We start from the raw sequence: 20,836 nt of genomic DNA on the forward strand, positions 1-20,836 counted from the left end.
TTTTTTAAGAATTCTCTTATGCTCACCAAGCCTGCATTTATTTGATCCAAAAAACAGCAAAAGCAGCAATATTGTGAAATATTTTATACTATTTAAAATAACTGCTTTCTATATGAATATATTTTAAAATGTATTTTATTGCAAAGCTGAATTTTCAGCATCATTACGCCAGTCTTCAGCGTCACATGATCCTTCAGAAATCATTTTAATATGCTGTGTTGCTGCTCAAGAAACATTTTTTTATTATTATCAATATTTAAAACAGTTGAGTGATTTGTTTTCAGGATTCTTTGATGAATAGAAAGACTCAAAGATCAGCATTTATCTGAAATAAAAAGCTTTTTAACATTATTATACACTATACTATTCAAAAGCTTGGAGTCAGTATGACTGATTTATTTATTTTATTTTATTTTTGAGGGGGGGGGGGGGGCTTTAAATTGATCAAAAGTGATGATAAAGACATTTATAATGTTACAAAATATTTCTATTTCAGATAAATGCTATTTCTATTTCTCAAAGAAACCTGAAAAAAATCTACTTAGCTGTTTTCAACATAGTGATAAGTATATATATATATAAGTGCTGTCAAACGATTAATCACATCCATAATAAAAGGTTTTGTTTACATAACATATGTGTGTCTACTGTGTATATTTATTATGTAAATATAAATACAAACACATCTATGTATATATTTAAGAAAAATATGTTATGTTTATATATTAAATATATTTACATATAATATAAAATATGAATATATAAATGTATAAACAAAAATATTTTCAAAATATATACTGTATGTGTGTGTATTTATATATACATAATAAATATACACAGTACACATACATATATAATGTAAACAAAAACTTTTATTTTGGATGCGATTAATAGTGATTAATTATTTGACAGCACTAATATATATATATATATATATATATTTTTTTTTTTTTTTTTAGCAGCAAATCAGAATATTAGAATGATTTCTAAAGGTCCATATGACTGGAGTTTTTGCTTTGAAATCACAGGAATAAATTACATTTTAAAATAAATTCACATAGAAAAAAGTTATTTTAAATAGTACAAATATATACAAATGTTACTGTTTTGCTTTACTTTGGATCCAATAAATGCAGGCTTGGTGAGCAGAAGATAGTTTTTTTTTTTTTTTTTTTTATCATTAAACATACTGTTCAAAAACTTTTGACTGGTAGTGTGTGTGTGTGAGTGTGTGTGTGTATAGGCTACACATACTCACGCACACACATGCACACATAGGCCTAGTTAGTACTTGTAAATGAAACAGATTATTGAAGAAGTGTCACCTGCCTTTTCTCTGTAATTATTTGTGTGCATTTTACAGTTTACTGTAAATCAAGTCTAAGAAGAAGACACTTTTAACACCACCAAAAACATCTGGTCATGCACGTTCACGTCAGGAACAAGGAGCTGTGGGGGTCACGAGGGTCATCTTTAAAAACCTTCAAACAAACAACTCCAGACTTCAGTGATGACATCAATTCCTGGATGGCAGCACGGCTCTAATTCCACTTCCACGCCGGATTTCTAAAACAGGGAAGGGGGAGGCTGGCAAATAGACAACAACACCGGATTGAGGAAATTGACGAGGGGATACTATGTGCAAAACAAACTTGTTTAAAGCTGACAGCCATGCAGCCTGAGCCGTTTCATTCACTATCGCAGCTCCTCCCCAGCGCACTAGACCCGAGGACAGCATCCAGCGTGGTGTTCGCTAGCACTTCAAGCCATGCGTTTGTACGCGATCCCGGTGTTGCTGCTGATGGTGCTCGGAGATGCTGACGCGTGGGGTCCCGCGGGTAAATACGCCGTCAGCTGCCCGGATAAATGCAACCCCGCGTTGTGCGACTCGACCCAGCGCTGCAGGCGCACGGTGCTGGATGACTGCGGATGCTGCCAGCTCTGCGCCGCGGGACGGGGAGAGCACTGCTACCGCACCGTGTCCGGGATGCACGGCGTCAAGTGCGGACCGGGACTCTTCTGCGACTTCTACAAGGATGAGGATGATTATGGAGATGAATATGGCATCTGCAAAGGTACGGGCTGATGTGTGCACCTGCTCAGGCAGATGTGGGGGTGGGGGTGGGGGGTGGCATATATTCAACGGATTCAGTGATTTTGCAATCAGTTATGTCTTAATTATAAACTGCAACTTTCAGAGCAAAAGAGTTAACTTAAAATACTTAAATTAAATAAAAATAATGACATAGAAAAAACATTTAATTACTTTCTTTCTTTACTTCCTTATCAAAGAGACGAATTTCTTTTTTATATATTTTTTTCTAATATATATATATATATATATATATATATATATATATATATATTAGCACATAATTATATCTAATGGGGATTTAAAATGTATTAATATATTAATGTTTAATATACTAAGTATACTAAAAATATAATATACTAAAAATTAACGTATTAATGGATTTCTAATTTAATCTTAATATAAAAATAATTTATATATTTTTTAAATTAATACAATATTTAATATATAAAATATGAAATAAAAAGTATAGCTTTCCACCAAAGTTTAATAAGACATGTATCTATGTATCTTGAAAATCAAACCTTTAATATTGTCTCCTATCATCAATGTAGTCTTCATAAAAAAAACATAACCATAAAACCATAAAAATGGAGTTCAAAATGAGTTGTGTAAAAGAGAATGTGTATGCAAAAAATACAAAAAAATAAAGACTTTATATTTATGATGCCCTCATACAAATGACATATTCTATATATTTCAAATTAGAATAAACAAAAAAAACTTAAAGTGACAAAATCAACAAAAGTGAGTCAAAAGAGAAAGAAAATATGAAAAATATGAAAGAAAAATGTCATATATATATATATATATACACACATTTCTTTTATATATGTAGTCTCTGTATATATGTTGAAGACTGTCCTGACAAATTGCTTGACTTTTTCCTATCATGCGATTTAAAAACGTTTTACTAGCTGGTGTGTCACACAGCTTCATTACACCTGTTCAAGGCAGATTAATTCTATTTTTTTGGAAAATATTCAAATATTTATTGAAATCCTCATGATTAGCTGACGGTTTTGAGGTGATCTCAGGTTAGAGGTTAAAGAACAGTTTGGCACACTAAAGAAAACTCGCCTCCAAGTCTCTTTTCTGTGGAGTCCTTCAAGGGCCCCTAAATTATTACTTAAAGTATTATGTAAGAACAACGTGAGTCGGTGAAAGAACACTCATTGCTTTGTATTGGCGAAACACACTCCTTCCACACCAATTACTCTCATTCAGCCTTTTAATTGAGTCTTACCCCAAGTCTTAGATGTAAGTGAACCTTCTGATCCTTTTACACAAACACTGGATCAGCGGTGAGCAAATATCCTCAAAAAGAGTCTTTGTTAATGACAAGTGTTAACGTTGTGGTACAGATCCTGTAATGGTTAAATCAGCTGTAACATGTTTGTGTTTTCTCTTTTCAGACTGCATGTACGGAACATACGGCATGGAATGTCGGAAAACATGCAACTGTAAAGCAGGTGGATTGTGTGACAGGGAAACGGGCGCTTGTCTCTCCTTTAAACTCTTGGCTAAAATGGCCATGCTGAAATCTCATTCAAGTGAAGGTGAGTTTACTGTTTATTACAAAATAATTGATTTCTGAATTGAAAAAAATGAAAAATATATTTAAAACGCGTCCTTTGATATACAGTGACATGCAGAATATTTAATTAATTAATTAGTTTTTTTATTATTATTGTATGACAGGTAATGAAGTGGGCTCAGGCGACGGCAACACTGAAACCAGCAGCAATCGGTCTACCGCTCGCAATTTTCTCACTCCTCGCTGACAGCAACTCTCCATCTTCAGTTTAGTCAGTGTACATGTAGCATAATAAATTAAAGGATATATTTTAATATGTTTAAAGCGGTCAAAGAAAAAGATATGCATTTTTTCTGTATATTTTACAGATGTGTATGCCAGTTATGTCTTTATTCCAAAGCATGTCTACATGCATTCACATGCACACAAATAAACACGCAAATATCCAGCAGAGTTTGATATCCCAATACACTGTAAAAAAAAAAGTTGAGCAAGTTTAAGGCAACCAGTTTCAGCAGATTTTTGAGTTTTCTCAACTTACATTTTAGGAAATTTCTCTACTTTTTGTTGTATAAACTTAAAACAAGACTTTGAGAAAACTCAATAATCTGCTGAAGCTGGTTGCCTTAAATTTTTAAGTTTGCCCAACTTTTTTTTTTTTTTTTTTACAGTGTAATACGTTCCCGCTGGGGCTCGTTATGATGAAACTGAGATGTTAAACTGAATGAACACACACAAACACTTTTACATTATGAATGTGTTACAATTAAATCATATTTAATGAGATGCATATTCTTATATATCAGACTCAATTCCAATTCTAATCGGCATTAGCATCAAAGTTCACTGATGACATCTGTAATGCTAAACAGTGATGTTTTTCATGTGTGTGGTATATTAATGTGATGTGGTATATTAAGGCCAAGGAGATTATTATAAATTATGGACTGTATATCTTTATAATCTGTGTGTAAATTATTCTCTGTGAATCTTTGCTTTAAACCCCTCTTGAAAGAGATAATATGAATTATTACTGCTTTATGAGATTTAAATTAAAACAATGTAATTCTATGAGGAAAAATGCAGTCTCTTGTTGTTGTTTAGCCATTTTTTATGTCAAGTTTTTGAGTTTTTTTATTTATTTATTTATTTTTACAAGTTCTGTTTAAAACATTTTAAAAGTGTGGACAAACTTGCAAAATGATAACTAATGTTCTATTTTTAATATTTAAATTAACTGAGATCTGTTTTTTAACCTCGAGATATAGGAGAGACGAGGCAAAATGATACACATTTTACTTAAGATATTTTTTTTTTTTGAAGGCCAGTATCCTTATATGCATGTATTAAAGTCTTGAATACAAAAATATACTGAAAATTGGCACTGTTATTGTCCAGGAGGAAATTATGTGTGTGTGTGTGTGTATATATATATATATATATATAGGCTATATATATATATGACAACTCTCTGAAGATTTTAGCATGGTGATGGATATGACAAAGTTAATGTATTTGGTCTTGATGGAATAGATCTGCTACGCTGCTGCTGAATTGCTGCTGCTGTTGGTTATTGCTGTAGTTGTAGATTATTGCTTCTGCTGCAAGCAAGTACAGGAACGTCCTACTGCCAATGCATATGGTGATACGGTGCCGTGAGTATTTAAGACATACTGCTGCACAAATAGCATATAAAATAACCCATAGCAGATCTATACAGGTGGAGCTGGGGAAGGTGGAGGGTTTCAGAGAAACTCTGAAAGCGCGCGGCAGGAATCTCAAGTGAATGCTAGCCAGCCATATAAATGCAAGGCAGTAAACTCATTGGCTGCATAGGCAGCATGAACCAATCAGCTTGTGCAAAGTCGTTTAGCTCTCTGAATATCATCAGTTACATTAACAACCCGTCAGACTGAACTATATATATATATATATATATATATATATATATATATATATATGCATACAGTCATGGCCAAAAATATCGGCACCCTTGGTAAATATGAACAAAGGAGGCTGTGAAAATTAATCTGCATTGTTAATCCTTTTGATGTTTTATTTAAAAAAATTACAATAATCTAACCTTTCATTGGATAATAAGAATTTAAAATGGGGGGAAATATCATTATGAAATAAATGTTTTTCTCTAATACAGATTGGCCACAATTAAAGGCACCCTTTTATTCAATACTTTTTGAAACCTCCATTTGCCAGTTTAACAGCTCTAAATTTTCTCCTATAATGCCTGATGAGGTTAGAGAACACCTGACAAGAGATCAGAGACCATTCCTTCATCCAGAATCACTCCAGACCCTGGATCTGCATTTAAAGTATATTTTAGGCAACTTAACAGATTTTTTTTAACATACTTTGAAAGCTAAACAAATATATTTTTTGCATGATAGATATAGCTAAAAGTGTTCTAATTTAAGAACAACGTATAAAACCAATGCTGCTTGTGGGTGGGGGTGTTATTGGACTTCACCCCCCAAAAAAAAAAAAACATAGTTACTGAAATACAGCCCATGTGACAACTTCCCCGTGTGACAATAGCCTCAAATAAGTAGGCTTTCTGCATAACACAATTAGACATATTTAAACTAATACAAAACTAAATGCTTGGTTAAAATATTTTACACTTTTATGAAAATATATTTGATGTTCATTCAGATCTAACCTCCTTTCCAGAGGTTTCTGAATGAAAACACCCCGTCCTCATCCTGAGCAGTACAACAGATGCTCTTCAACACGAGCTCTGAAAATACCCACCGCGGACTATTAATAACCGTCAGATTCTTCACCTCGCCGAATTCTCATATGAGGCTGTTTCCCAGCATCCCACTTGTTTATTTCCTGTGTTTCCTGACACCTGTGAAAATGGTCTTACTTCCTGTTGTTGTTGTGTCTGCCTCTGGGACAGGATTCAAAAACGGCTGGAATTTATCAACTGACACACGTCACCACAGGACAGGACGGGAAAAGAGGAATGTCTCGCTAAACTTCACGTCACTGAAACATAAACACGTTTATTGACACATTTCTGAATGAACTGCAGTTTTGTGGTCATTCGATTACAAACATAACAAAGTGTACACAGAGTTCAAAAATACTTCCACAATTAATCCAACCGTTTTCAAAACTGATAGTAATTAGAAATGTTTCTTGAGCAGCAAATCAGCACATTAGAATGATTTCTGAAGGATCATGTGACGCTGAAGACTAGAGTAATGATGCTGAAAATTGCATGACAGGAATAAATTACATTTTAAAATACATTCAAATAGAAATTTTAAATTCCATTTCCAAGTCATTTCCATCTAGGTTTTTGTGGTCAAAAAAGTCAGTAGCTCACCTTCCCGCCGAAGCTTATTTGTAGAGACCCATTTGGGAGCTTTTCTTGAGGATTTTCCTTCTTTTCATGCATTGTTTCCTCAACAGGCACAGCAATTCTTTCCTCTATAACCAACAATGAGCTTTAGTATGAGACACCTTTGACTTCATGGCAAGGCCTTTGAGTCTTATTAAAACTCGCATGCACACACACACACTAGTTTCCATGTTTTATGGGGAAATTCCATAGACGTAATGGTTTTTAAACTATAAAAACTGTATTTTCTATCCCCTTACGCTAAACCTACCCCTCACACAAAATGTTCTGCTCTTTTAGATTAAAAAAATAATAATAAATCTGTATGATTTATCAGCTTGTTTTCTCATGGACCAAAAACAATTTCCAAAAACAATTTGGTCCCCATTACATAGGGAATGCCAGGCACAAAACACACACACACACACACACACACACGCAATTAATAAACAGTACAGTATTTGCTCTTTGCATCTTTAACCATCAAGATGTATTTATTTTTTTCGATGGATTTAAAGCAGATCCATCAAAGCTAAACCAGGATATTCAATAAAATATCAGACTGAATATATATATATATATATATACACACAGTGGTGTGAAAAAGTTTTGGCCCCCTTCCTGATTTTTTTTTCTTTGCATGTTTGTCACACTTTAATGTTTCAGATCAAATAAATTTAAATATTAATCAAAGATAACAAGTAAACACAACATGCAGTTTTTGAATGAAGTTTTTTATTATGAAGGGAAAACAAAATCCAAACCCATATGGCTCTGTGTGAAAAAGTGCTTGCCCCCTAAACCTAATAACTGGTTGGGCCACCCTTAGCAGCAACAACTGCAATCAAGCGTTTGCGATAACTTGCAATGAGTCTGTTACAGCGCTGTGGGGGAATTTTTAAGGTCATGCCACAGCATCTCAATAGGATTCAGGTCAGGACTTTGACTAGGCCACTCCAAAGTCTTCATTTTGTTTTTCTTCAGCCATTCAGAGGTGGATTTGCTGGTGTGTTTTGGATCATTGTCCTGCTGCAGAACCCAAGTTTGCTTCAGCTTGAGGTCACGAACAGATGGCCGGACATTGTCCTTCAGGATTTTTTGGTAGACAGCTGAATTCATGGTTCCATTTAATCACAGCAAGTCTTCCAGGTCCTGAAGCAGCAAAACAGCCCCAGACCATCACACTACCACCACCATATTTTACTGTTGGTATGATGTTCTTTTTCTGAAATGCTGTGTTACTTTTACGCCAGATGTAATGGGACACACACCTTCCAAAAAGTTCAACTTTTGTCTCGTCAGTCCACAGAGTATTTTCCCAAAAGTCTTGGGGATCATCAAGATGTTCTCTGGCAAAACTGAGACGAGCCTTTATGTTATTTTTGCTCAGCAGCGGTTTTCGTCTTGGAACTCTGCCATGCAGCCCAGTCTCTTTCTTATGGTGGAGTCATGAACACTGACCTTAACTGAGGCAAATGAGGCCTGCAGTTCTTTAGATGTTGTTGTGGGGTCTTTTGTGACCTCTTGGACGAGTCGTCACTGCGCTCTTGGGGTAATTTTGGTCGGCCGGCCACTCCTGGGAAGGTTCACCACTGTTCCATGTTTTCGCCATTTGTGGATAACGGCTCTCACTGTGGTTCCCTGGAGTCCCAAAGCTTTAGAAATGGCTTTATAACCTTTTCCAGACCGAATGATCATTTTGTGATCATTTGACTTTCTTTCTCATTTGTTCCTGAATTTCTTTGGATCTCAACATGATGTGTAGCTTTTGAGGATCTTTTGGGCTACTTCCCTTTGTCAGGTAGCTCCTATTTAAGTGATTTCTTGTTTGCGAACAGGTGTGGCAGTAATCAGGCCTGGGTGTGGCTATAGCAACTGAACTCAGGTGTGATAAACCACAGTTATGTTTTAACGGGGGGGGCACTTTTTCACACAGGGCCATGTGGGTTTGGATTTTGTTTTCCCTTCATAAAAAATACCCTTCATTTAAAAACTGCATGTTGTGTTTACTTGTTATCTTTGATTAATATTTAAATTTGTTTGATGATCTGAAACATTAAAGTGTGACAAACATGCAATAAAATACAAAATCAGGAAGGGGGCAACACTTTTTCACACCACTGTATATACATACATCTATATATATATATCAATCCCTTTTACACAATATTCTTATATAACAACATAATTTACTGCAATATATTTAAATAAAAAGTATCTGTTGTACAATTCAATGCTGTGATGATTTTGAAAGAAGTCTTTTATGCTCATGCATTTATTTGATCATAAATGCAGTAAAAACAGTAATATTGTGAAATATTATTACAATTTAAAATAACCATTTTCTATTTTAATATATTTTGAAATTAAATTTATTCCTGTAATCAAAGCTGTATTTTCAGCATCATTACTCCAGTCTTCAGTGTCACATGATCCTTCAGAAATCATTCTAATATACTGATTTGCTGACTTGAAACATTTTATTATTATTATCAATGTTGCAGCTGTGTTGCTTAATATTTTTGTGAAAACCGTGATATTTCTAAAAATATAAGTTTAAAAATAATTTTTTGTAACATTAAAAATGATTTTACTACAATTTTTGATCGATGTAATGTGTCCTCGCTGAATAAAAGTGTGCAAAAAACATAGTTATCCCATTTTGCATTCAGCAATAATTTTGTAACTATTGTTATAATATTGTTAAATAATGCCTATTATTCATTTGCTTAACAAAAAAGTAGATTCAATCTCTTAAGTGTTTGACATGTCAGCAAAGATTATACAATTTCAGTTTTTTCTTTTTTAATACATTTACAGACATTTGGAAAATTCTGTTATCACTATGTCATTATGAGGTATGGAGTGTAGATTAATGAGGAAAAAAAGAATGTAAACAATTGTAGAATCAGGCTGCAACATAATAAAATTGATAATAAAAAAATTAAGGGGGTCTGAATACTTTCTGAATGCACGATGGATGGATGGATGGATGGATGGATAGATAGTCCAGTCTTCAAGTGTTACATTTGATAAATTTAATGCACGCATGCTGAATAAAAATGCTAATTTAGCAAAAGAAAAAAAAACTTTCTGACCTCAACCTTAGTGCTACAAAAAACTCTGATTTACAAAACAAGATAAATAATACATCACATACTTGCAAGTACAAAGATAACTAACGTCACTGACACTTATAATAATTACTTTTCATTATACTCCTCCTAATATGACTGGCCATGACCCGGCCAAGACCCAAAGCCTGCTGACGGAGAGACAGACAACAAGAGAGCAAGTTGAAGAGGTCTCTGATAACACTGATCTGCTCCGTGCTTCTCTCAGGCACGAATGCAGCGGTTCATCATTCCCCTGAGAACTGAGGAGCAGGACTACCGCGGCCAAACAAAGGCCTCGTTCGGAAAAACAGGAAGGAGTTGGTGAGAAATACCCTTTATCTGACTCCCCGAACACGTCAACATCGCCCTTCAGAAACAAAGGTGTACAAAGCACCTTGTAAATACGTCTGAATTATGGCAACTGACCGTGTTGATATTTGGACGGCAACAGGTTGTTTATTAGCCTTGGCGAAGTGTATAACGGCAACCCGAACGAGTGTTAGGTCGCGACCTTCGCAGAAATGAAGTGACGTCTGGGTCGTCCACTTCAACAACAATGAATCGGATGTCTAAATTTAGGAATAAATACGCAGATGAGAAATTGATTAGATGTTTGGCATTCCACAGGTCTACAGAGTCGTGAAAACACCCTAATAATGTCTTGAAGTGGCTTTGAAGCTGACAGCCTGGTTACGATTGAACACTTTGTGGAGACTTTTTGAAGGTTTTGAAGGCGTTTAGGGTCACAATGTGGTCAGTTCACACTTGAATGACCTTTAAACCATTTCCCACAATCCCCTGGTGTCTCCTTATAATCGGTTAGGACTGATGGGTGAAGGTTTGGCTGGTTAGCTTGGCTCTGTTAGCTGCCTGCTGGTAGATTGTGTAACTACACCATCTGAGAAAGATTTTCTTGATTCCGATTCAGTTGTTTTCTGATGAAATAAAAGTTTAGTTATATAAATATTGCATTATATAATAGTAGATTATTTTCCATAAAAGCATGAATTCTGTTTAAAAGTTAGCATTTTTTTATGTTTCTGGAAGAAGATTTTGTAATGTTTCTGATATAAGTTTCTTATGCTCACTTAAGGCTACATTTATTTAATCAAAAGTACAGTAAAAACAGTAATATTAATAGTAGATTAAAAAAGATTAAATAAATAAATGTCAGATTACATTGTATTACCCATACTTAAAGTATAAATGTAATTTTATTATGCTATTTAAAATCAGCCAATTCTATTAAAAAACAATATTATTAGAAATTATATATATATATATATATATAATATGTTTATTTTTTAAATATATAATAATGTAAATAATATATATTATTTTTAAATAATTATGAAAAATGTCCTTGCTGCATAACAGCATTAATTTATTTTTCCCCTTTGCTTTTCTTTGTTTTAAAAAAAAAACAAATCTTACTGAACTTTTGAACTAAAGTCTTTATATAACTTTTTTATAAAATAAATGTTTAAATATATAATAATATATGTTTATATATTTTAAAAAATCATTACAAAAAAAAACTAAAAAAAAAAATAAAAATCTTACTGAACTAAGTTTTCAATGGTAATGCAATTTTTTCCCCAATCTTCTGTACATTAAATATGTTAAATAATTTTTAACGGTAGATTCTTTAATGAAAAAAATACAAAAATAAATAAATAAAATAGCAGATTAAATACTGTTTCCCGTACTTAAAGTAATAATGTAATTTTTATTAAGCTATTAGTTATCAGGCAAGTCTGTTCAAATAAAATATTAATATTAGAATATATTTACATTGCCCTCCAAAAGTTTGGAAAAGCCCCTGGCAAAGTGTGGTTTTGTACAATATCAGCATACATCCTTATCATTTTTTGGTGCAAATACATTAAAGTAACTTGACATTATCATTGAAGACCAGCAGTAAAACACAATAATGGCAATATATAAAGGTCAAAATCAGACATGCCCCTTTGCCAGCTGTGATGCTTGGTTACTGGTTTAAACATGGCCCAGGTTTTTAGAGACGGGGGTAGCTGCAGCCTGGAGCAATGGGCGTGCTGAAATGAGGCTTTCCGAAAGGTGAATCAGTACATGCAACTTTTATGAGATTATATAAACATTTGTGACCATGGACCACAAAACCGGTGTTAAGTGTAAATTTTTTGAAATTGAAAATTTTCAATTTCATGTTATTTATTCATCTGAAAGCAGAATAAATAATCTTTCCATTGATGTATGGTTTGTTATGACAGGACAATATTTGGCTGAGATATAACTATTTGAAAATCTGGAATCTGAGGATACAAAAAAAATAATCAAAATATTGAGAAAATCTCCTTTAAAGTTGTCCAAATTAAGTTCTTAGCAATGCATATTACTAATCAAAAATGAAACTTTGATATATTTACGGTAAGAAATTTACAAAATATCTTCATGGAACATGATCTTTATCCTAATGATTTTTGCCATAAAAGAAAAATTAATAATTTTGACCCATACAGTGTATTTTTGGCTTTTGCTACAAATATACTCCAGCAACTTAAGACGCTTTTTTGTGGTCCAGGGTCAGAAAAAAAAAGAAAACCATTTGCAGGACCTAAAACGTACATTTTCTTCTAAATGTTAATCTAAAATCTTGATAAAATTAATTCCATTGGGTTTTATATAAACAGTGAGGTAGTACAGAAAAAGAGAAAAAAAACAATCACACTTCTACACATAATTTAAGTGAAAATACGAACTAGTCATGTCACAAACTAGTGGCAACTGAGCTGATATAAACGCTGAGATAATTACAGCTAATCTATCAAATATATTGTTTTATCTTCACTCTCACACAACTATGTTATGAGGTGTATATGAGGAAACATACAGTACTATTCAAAACTTTGGGTTCACTAAGATTTTTTAAGATGTTTTCAATAGAATTCTCTTATGTTCACCAAGGCTGCATTTATTTGATTAAAAATACAATAAAAACAGTAATATTCTGAAATGTTATTATCATTTAAAATAACTATTTTCTACTGGAATATATTTTAAAATGCAATTTATTCCTGTGATGACAAAGCTGAATTTACTCCAGTCTTCAGTGTCACATGATCCTTCTGAAATCATTCTAAAATGCTGATTTATTATTAACATCAATATTGAAAACATTGATTTATATCAATATTGAGAATATATATATATATATATATATATATATATATATAATTTTTTATTTATTTATTTTCAGGATTCTTTGATGAAAAGAACTACATTTATTTGAAGAAATCTTTCATAATTTCATCATGTCTTTAATGTCATTTTTGATCATTTTAAAGTATTCATGCAAAAAAAAAAAAAAAAAACTTCTGACCCCAAACTTTTTAACACTGTTGAATCATATAAAGGATCATTTTACTTCTCGTCACTGGGGGGCACTAATATCCAAGAAATGTATTTTATAATTTCATCCCTCACTTTAAATGTTCGCCATAGAGTTCAGACAAACATTAGGCCTACCTGACCAACACGATTCATTTGTTTAGTGTGCTAGAGGGAGAAGTATAGAAATGGGGTGTATTTAATACGTGATTAGGAAGCCTGGAATGACTAATTATGACCATTTTTTAGTAATGTACAATTTCATATTGCAGCCCTGTTTTTTGTTTGTTGTATGTAAAGGCATTTCACAATTTCTATGAAACTGCTGAAGCAAGATGTTACATGTATTGAAAAATGTGTTTGCCTCTTTTATTTTGAAATTGTCTTGTTTTTCATGTTAAAATCTGTTTTTTATGATGCCCAGAAGGAAGATGCAGATTTTTTTCAGGGGGGAAATTTGCTAAACAAAAACTGCTGCTAATTTTTTATTTTTTTTAATCAATGACACTTTTGAGACACTCAAAATAAGGCAATCATAAAACTGACAGAGTGTGATGACCCCTGACAGCACCTGTCAATACGAGCAAACCCCTCTGCTTTAACACTTAAGCTCCATGCTTGTCCCAACATGTCTGGCCTGTCAGTGGATTGCTATAAACTGACTCCAGATCCTTTCTTGAGACACCTCTGTAAATCCTGATTAGTTTAATTATTCATAGGAAATTACCTCTAAACTTTGATGTTAGAGACCTTTATGCCAACCCAGGCTCAATTTTTACACCTGTAACCTGGAAATAAATGTCAGAAACTGATTTCAACTGATTGAAGTCACATGGAAATTTCATATTGTTCATGAAGCAGCCCTCTGGTTATTCACCATGGTAAAATAAATGAATAATGAACAACTGCATATAAACACACAACCCATTTTACAGAAATTGGAAAAATATTGGTAATTTTTACATGTCCTTGACTAATCTCATAATTTTGATTAGGTTATCCAGGGGTGTCCAAACTCGGTCCTGGAGGGCCGGTGTCAGCTGCACTGATGACCCTCAAGGTTCTATATTGGGACATTTTATTTTACTTTTTAACCTTAAAAGCTATGTTAAATAAAAACCATCTATTTTGTTTCTTTATGAAACTTTACCATTCAAAACCCCAGCAGAGATGGAGTCTATCGTCTATTATAAGAGCATTAGAGAACTCAGGAACTGTGGAATGTGTCAACACTGAAACTATCACCACACAAGCAGATTCCTCTCTACTCCCAGCTTGGGTAAACATAGAGGTTCATCTCGCAGGGACAAACATCTCTCAGGAGTTCCGTTCTCAGCAGTCTTTTCTCTAGTGTTCCCCAGAACAATTTATAAGGGTCTGCTGTGACCTCTGACCTGACCTGACTTCAACTCTGTGCGCATCGGTGACCGTCCCATCACAATGACAGTAATGTTACTGCCCTGGGGCTCAGAGTCTGTGAGAAATAGAGGACAAATCTTCAGAAAGACATGCACATGCAAGAAAACATTTGCACATGGGAATAGCAACATGATTTGTGATGTTTACAGCTGGTGGAACAGATGCTTATGGATGAGGCCTCATACTTGTTGTTTTATAAGGAAAAACTGTTTTGCAAGATACAGGAAAAAATCATACACAGATTTGGACACCATGGACTCTGATCTGAAGCTTTTCTCTGTAAAATTATGTGTCTAAATGGATGTGCATGCAAAAGTTTAGTTAAGTTAATAAATGTAGGATATTAACTAACCATTTGAATTGGAATAAAAGAAGGACATATTTACTAAATTCAAAGGAATTCAACAGAGGGATTTCATTACGCACACAAATGTTTGCTAACACAAGTTTTGCAATAAAATCTATTTGAACTAATTATGCTTATTTATTTGCTGGTATACGGAATATTGTTAAATACTGCAACAATACATTTTGATTTATAATATATATTTTAATTATTCTAAGTATTATATATATATATATAGGCTACTTATTTGCTACCTTAATTCAAAGTCAATTGAATTCAGCAAATTAACTGGAATTTTTTAATTCCAAATTGTGAACAACCCTGCTTATGTCAGCCAAGCTTTTGGTCTTTTATGCCTGACAAGTAGCAGGAAAGTATATATTATTTTAGCATCCAATTACAAAGACACATGCCCTGAACAAACATGCCATGTGTTTGCCTGCCCTCTGCCATCTATCCAAAAACACAGAAAGGAGATTGAACCTGACCAACTGTTCCGGACACATTACCCACCTCAAATGAGCCTGGTGGAGTTCTCTCTCTGCATGTCTGGTTCTTTTTATAGGGCTGGTGTGCTGGATAAATCTACAGCTCAGTGGGTAGAGACCCATGGGATATCTTTATGAGCACAGAGGGAGAACAAACTTATTAATGGCTTGAGAGATGAATTCAAGGAATATCTAAGTGCTTTAGCTCACTTATTTGTTAAGAGGCTAATTTTGGGGCTATTTTGCTTCCATAATATAGTAACTAGTGGAAAGAAAACATCCAAAATACACATTTAAGTGTTTATTTTATTACACTATATATTTGCCTCCTCAGCGGAACAGATTTGGAGAAATTGAGCATTACATCACTTGCTCACCAATGGATCATCTGCAGCGAATGGGTGCCATCAGAATAAGAGTACAAACAGCTGATAAAAACATCACAATAATCCACATGGGATCCACACGACTTCAGGCCATCAGTTAACGTCTTGTGAAGCGAAAAGCTGCATGTTTGTAATAAATAAATTCATCATTAAGACATTTTCAAACCATTGCTTCCAGCTAAAACAGAATATTATGGATAGAATCCTCTATCCATAATATTGCTTTCTACAGTGAAAAAGTCATCTTGTATGAATCAGGAGAGAACTATGCACTGATCAAACACTGTTTACAAATGAAAACAGTCTAAAACACTTCTAAACAAAACTGTTGATTTTGGATTTTGATGTGAGAGGAGAACAGGGAATGGACTTTTTCAGTGGAGAAAGAGTTATTATGGATTATGGACACGTTTTTTTTAGCCAGAAACAACAGTTTAGTGTTAAAACGATTTAATGATTTTACAAACATGCAGCTTTTCACTTCACAATACATTAACTGATGGACTGAGTGGTGTGGATTACTTGTGGATTATTGTGATGTTTTTATCAGCTGTTTGGACTCTCATTCTGATGGCACCCATTCATTCAGATGATCCATTGGTGAATAAATGGTTAACCTTTTCCACTGTATCAATGAATTTTCAGTTTTTGTGTGAACCATTCCTTTAAACTTATTGTTTGCACATGTATAGAAGCATATTCTTCATAAAACTAGAGGGCACTCCAGAGACTTAATGTCAAAACTGAGTAAATCTTAATATAGCCAAGAGTCTAATGAGTACAAATGGTGTTCAATAAATAATGAATCTTTGTGCTTTAAAAGTTAAAAAATTCAAACCTTCTATCATGAGTCAGACTTTCCAATGGTCGTCACCACGGCAACAGTTTGATGATCCCAGTAAGCGCTGTGACCTCTGTCTCTCCTTGTGCATTGTGGGAAATGGAATATCAGCAGCTGTTGCACGCAGTGGGTGACTTCTGCACTCCATCCAGCATGGCTGGCCAATGTAACCACAGTGATTAATTATGACACAGAGATCTGGAACGTCTTGAGTGGACGGCACATGGTGCCAATGAAACGGGGCAGATCCCCATCTGGATACAGAAAAAGGTTAATATTTTTAATTGCTGCAATCATGATATGGATATTTATAGTTTTTTTTATTGTACGTTAAGGTCAGTGTAGTGTAAATTGACTTGACCAGTAAGTTTTCACAGTATCACACTGCATTAAATTTGAGGCATCAGCCCAGAATAAATAGCTCCAAAATAATTTCAAGTTAGTTTTAAAAGGGTTAAAGTTAATGTTGTTAGATGTTCATACCCAATGGTCCATAAAGCAGGTCAGAGTGATAATTGCAACCAAATGTTTGAGATAGAGTATTTGCAAAGGATAAATTTATCAAACCCACAAGTGAATGTTTAGTTATTTTTACGTTTTACTTTTTACTGACTGAATAAATAAGGTTTTCCAGACGGCTAAATATTTAATATGCTGTTTTTCTGTTAAAGCAGCACAACAATCTATAGTCTTATGTAAACAACATTCATTAAAAATGGAAAATAATAGGAAGTGTGCATCACAACAGAAAGACTGTACCAGGTTTAATTTTCAAATGCCTGGTATGAGTCTGATTTAATATGTATCCAGATCCCAATTCAAATACAAATCCACATTCAAATCTAGACCCAGATCCAGACCCAAACCATATCCATAACTGTGTTCAGATTCAAATCCACATTCAAATTTACACCCAGATCCAGATTCATAATCATGTTCCGATTCAGATCCAAAAGTCAGATTCAAATCCATATCTAAATCTACACCTTGGTCCAGATCCAAAGTTATATTCAAAGGCCTGGAATGAGTCAGATTTCATTCAGATCTAAATCCAAATTCGAATACATATCCACATTTAAATCTAGATCCAGTTCCATACCTAAAGCCTGATACAAATCTGTTTTTAGATCCAAATTCAGATTCACATCCACATTTAAATATACACACAGATCCAGATTCAGATCTAAAGTCAGATTCAAATCAGTATTTAAATCTACACCTTGATCCAGATCCAAAACTAGCCCTGGCGTGAGTCAGATTTAATTCAGATCCAAATCCAAATCCATATCCACATCTAAATCTACACCCAGATCCAGACCCCCAAAAGATCCAAATCTGTTTTCAGATCCAAATTCAGATTCAAATAAACTTCTAAATCTAACCCAGAGCAAGGTCAAAAACCTGATCCAAAACTATGTTCAGATCCAGATTCAAATCCACATATAAATCTAGACCCAGATCTATATCCAAAACTATATTCAGTTTCAAATTCAAATTCCCAAATCAGATCCCATTAGATCCAAATTCAGACCTGGATCACATTGACCCATTATGTTCTATCAAAAGAACTGATCATCAGTGCTGTACAAAAAGACATGCGATATACAAATTAAAGCATATTCAAAGGCCTGCCCTACAACACATGGACCTTTTTCAATGCCTATTTCTGTTCATGTTACATACAGTCCTGTGTAAAGTCCTGTGTAAAGACGATGGGCTGAGTGACTGTCTTGTGCACTTATACAGTGGCGACCATCAGTCTCAAACCTGTAAAAAACTCAATAATTCACAGCAGTAATAAAGTCTACAACAGCCATCAAACCCACCCTCTCTCTTCTCCTGCCTGACTATCCACTAGAAACTGTACAGCAATCTTGTCGAAAGGAACAAAGAAAAAACACTACAGTTTAAACAACCATCTCAAGCAATAGAAAAGCATCCTGTCCTGATCAACAGAAGCTTTTTAAGTTTCTACAATCAGAGAATGTTCACTTTTACATGCTTTTAATGTACAGAAAATTAATCAAAAGAATCACCCAACATTCAATTTCCAGTTGACCACATCATATAATTTCCTCCAATCTTACAGTACATGCACACAATATTTGGCCTCTGGGATTAATTTAAAGATAATCATAATCCTTATACAACATTTGCTTTGACATCTTCCCATTTTCAGCATTGACATTGTTTTCCTACTAGATTACAGCAGCGCTTATTTTTGCATACATTTTATCTCAGACACATTTTTTAGTTTAGAGCATTGTGGAGCTCCACCCTGTTGCCACAATATGTTCGATGGTTTGATAAGGAAGTCATGAAAAGCGATGCTCAGGAATGCCGTTGGGTGTCTGATGTTAGACATCTGTTTGAAGTGCCACAATGACAAGACAGATCAAGCCCCAATTCAGATGGAATACTAAAGAGTCTCATTTAGTCATAACAATGTATAGGGACTTTTCTGGCCAATTTCTATAACCAAAGCAATTTAGAATCAGTTTTCATCTGATTCAGTCAAAACAAAAGTCTGCTTGAGCCAAAAATACTCAATACTCAAGTCAAGATTTTTTATTCGTCACATACACAATTATACAGAGTATAACCAGCAGTGAAATGTAAACTCTTTTTAAAATTAAAGAACTGTCTGCATCTTAAAGTGTGAACTGTTTGAATGAATGAATGAATACCCAGTTCAAAATTTTACCTCAATGCTTTTCCTGAGCTTTAGAATTATTTTCATGATGCCAAAGCACCTTTTTAGAGGCCAATTGTAGTTAGTTAGTTACTTTTAAATGCCATTATTATAGTGGTTCTCATTAGATTCCAGACATTATAGATATTACTTTAATATAGTTATTATATAAATTTATATGTATGTATGTGTGTGTGTGTGTGTGTGTGTGTGTATGTTTAAGTTTTCAATCTAAAATAAAAAATAAAAATAGTAACATTTTGGTAAATTAGTAAAATTGCTTAATTTCCCCTTCTATATATCATTTTTTTTAATTGTTCGAAAAAATGGCAAGAAATCTTCTTTTCATTGAATCGGTCTAAAGTCAGGGACATATCTGAGTCGATTCACTCACACACTTCTAATTTTATAAAAAAGAGAACAAAAATTTGACTGGATTAAGTGGATAGTGCTTACAATACATTTAAAAAGAACCCAGAAAATCCATCCATCATTTGCAAGCGATGGAGGAAGTCTATTAGGGTAAGTTTAACACCTGCGTGAGCTGCTTGTGAACGATTCTGTACTGCAGATGCGGACATTTCTAGACGCAAAGCGTATGAAAACACTAAAAATACTAAATAAAGAACTTAAAGTACAAAGAAGACATTACCATTTAGCGCTTAGGGTGCAATCTGAACCGATCAGGGAGATTGTGTGTGAGGTCTCCTCCTCTCACAGTTCCTCAAACACGCTCTCCCTCCCTCTGAGGTCGCAGTCCTCCTGTCCGTGTGTATATCGGGAAGACTCATGTAGTGTGTGAGGACTGTCTCAGAAGTGTGTACGCTGAGGGGCTGAACTCAAACCCCCCGTGGCCGTCCGGAGAGCAAACGGAGTCAGTCGATTTCCCTAGAGACTCCAATGCAGATGGTGTGAGCAGTGAGGGGAAAAGTTTATGACAGCTCTGCTGTTTTCGGTTCACGGCTGCCCCATGGAGCTTTTTGATTTTACCAGGCTGTTTGACTCAGTAATGCACTTGTATCGGGATTGAATCTTGGATCACAGTTGAATCCTGTACCGGTCTAAGTCACGCACTGGATTTGTTTTGTGTTTTACTGACATTTTTTTTCCCACTGCGTTTCTGTGGACGTTTTTTGGATAGCAGTTTTTAAGGTAATAATAGTCTGTTTACAGTCATTTGGAT

General features: G+C 34.2%; 1 protein-coding gene across 1 annotated transcript; it reads left to right on the forward strand.

The window, feature by feature from the left end:
* The first annotated feature begins 1,596 nt into the window (after positions 1-1,596).
* LOC306862363 (endothelial cell-specific molecule 1-like) lies at positions 1,597-4,094 on the forward strand. Its single transcript, XM_079405128.1, has 3 exons — positions 1,597-2,075; positions 3,508-3,651; positions 3,794-4,094. Exons 1-3 carry the CDS (start codon positions 1,769-1,771, stop codon positions 3,874-3,876), a joined length of 534 nt encoding a protein of 177 aa, XP_079261254.1. The 5' UTR covers positions 1,597-1,768; the 3' UTR covers positions 3,877-4,094.
* The last annotated feature ends 16,742 nt before the right edge of the window (positions 4,095-20,836 follow it).

The sequence above is a fragment of the Barbus barbus genome (assembly GCF_936440315.1).
Source record: "Barbus barbus genome assembly, chromosome: 43".
NCBI classification, from domain to species: Eukaryota; Metazoa; Chordata; class Actinopteri; order Cypriniformes; family Cyprinidae; genus Barbus; species Barbus barbus.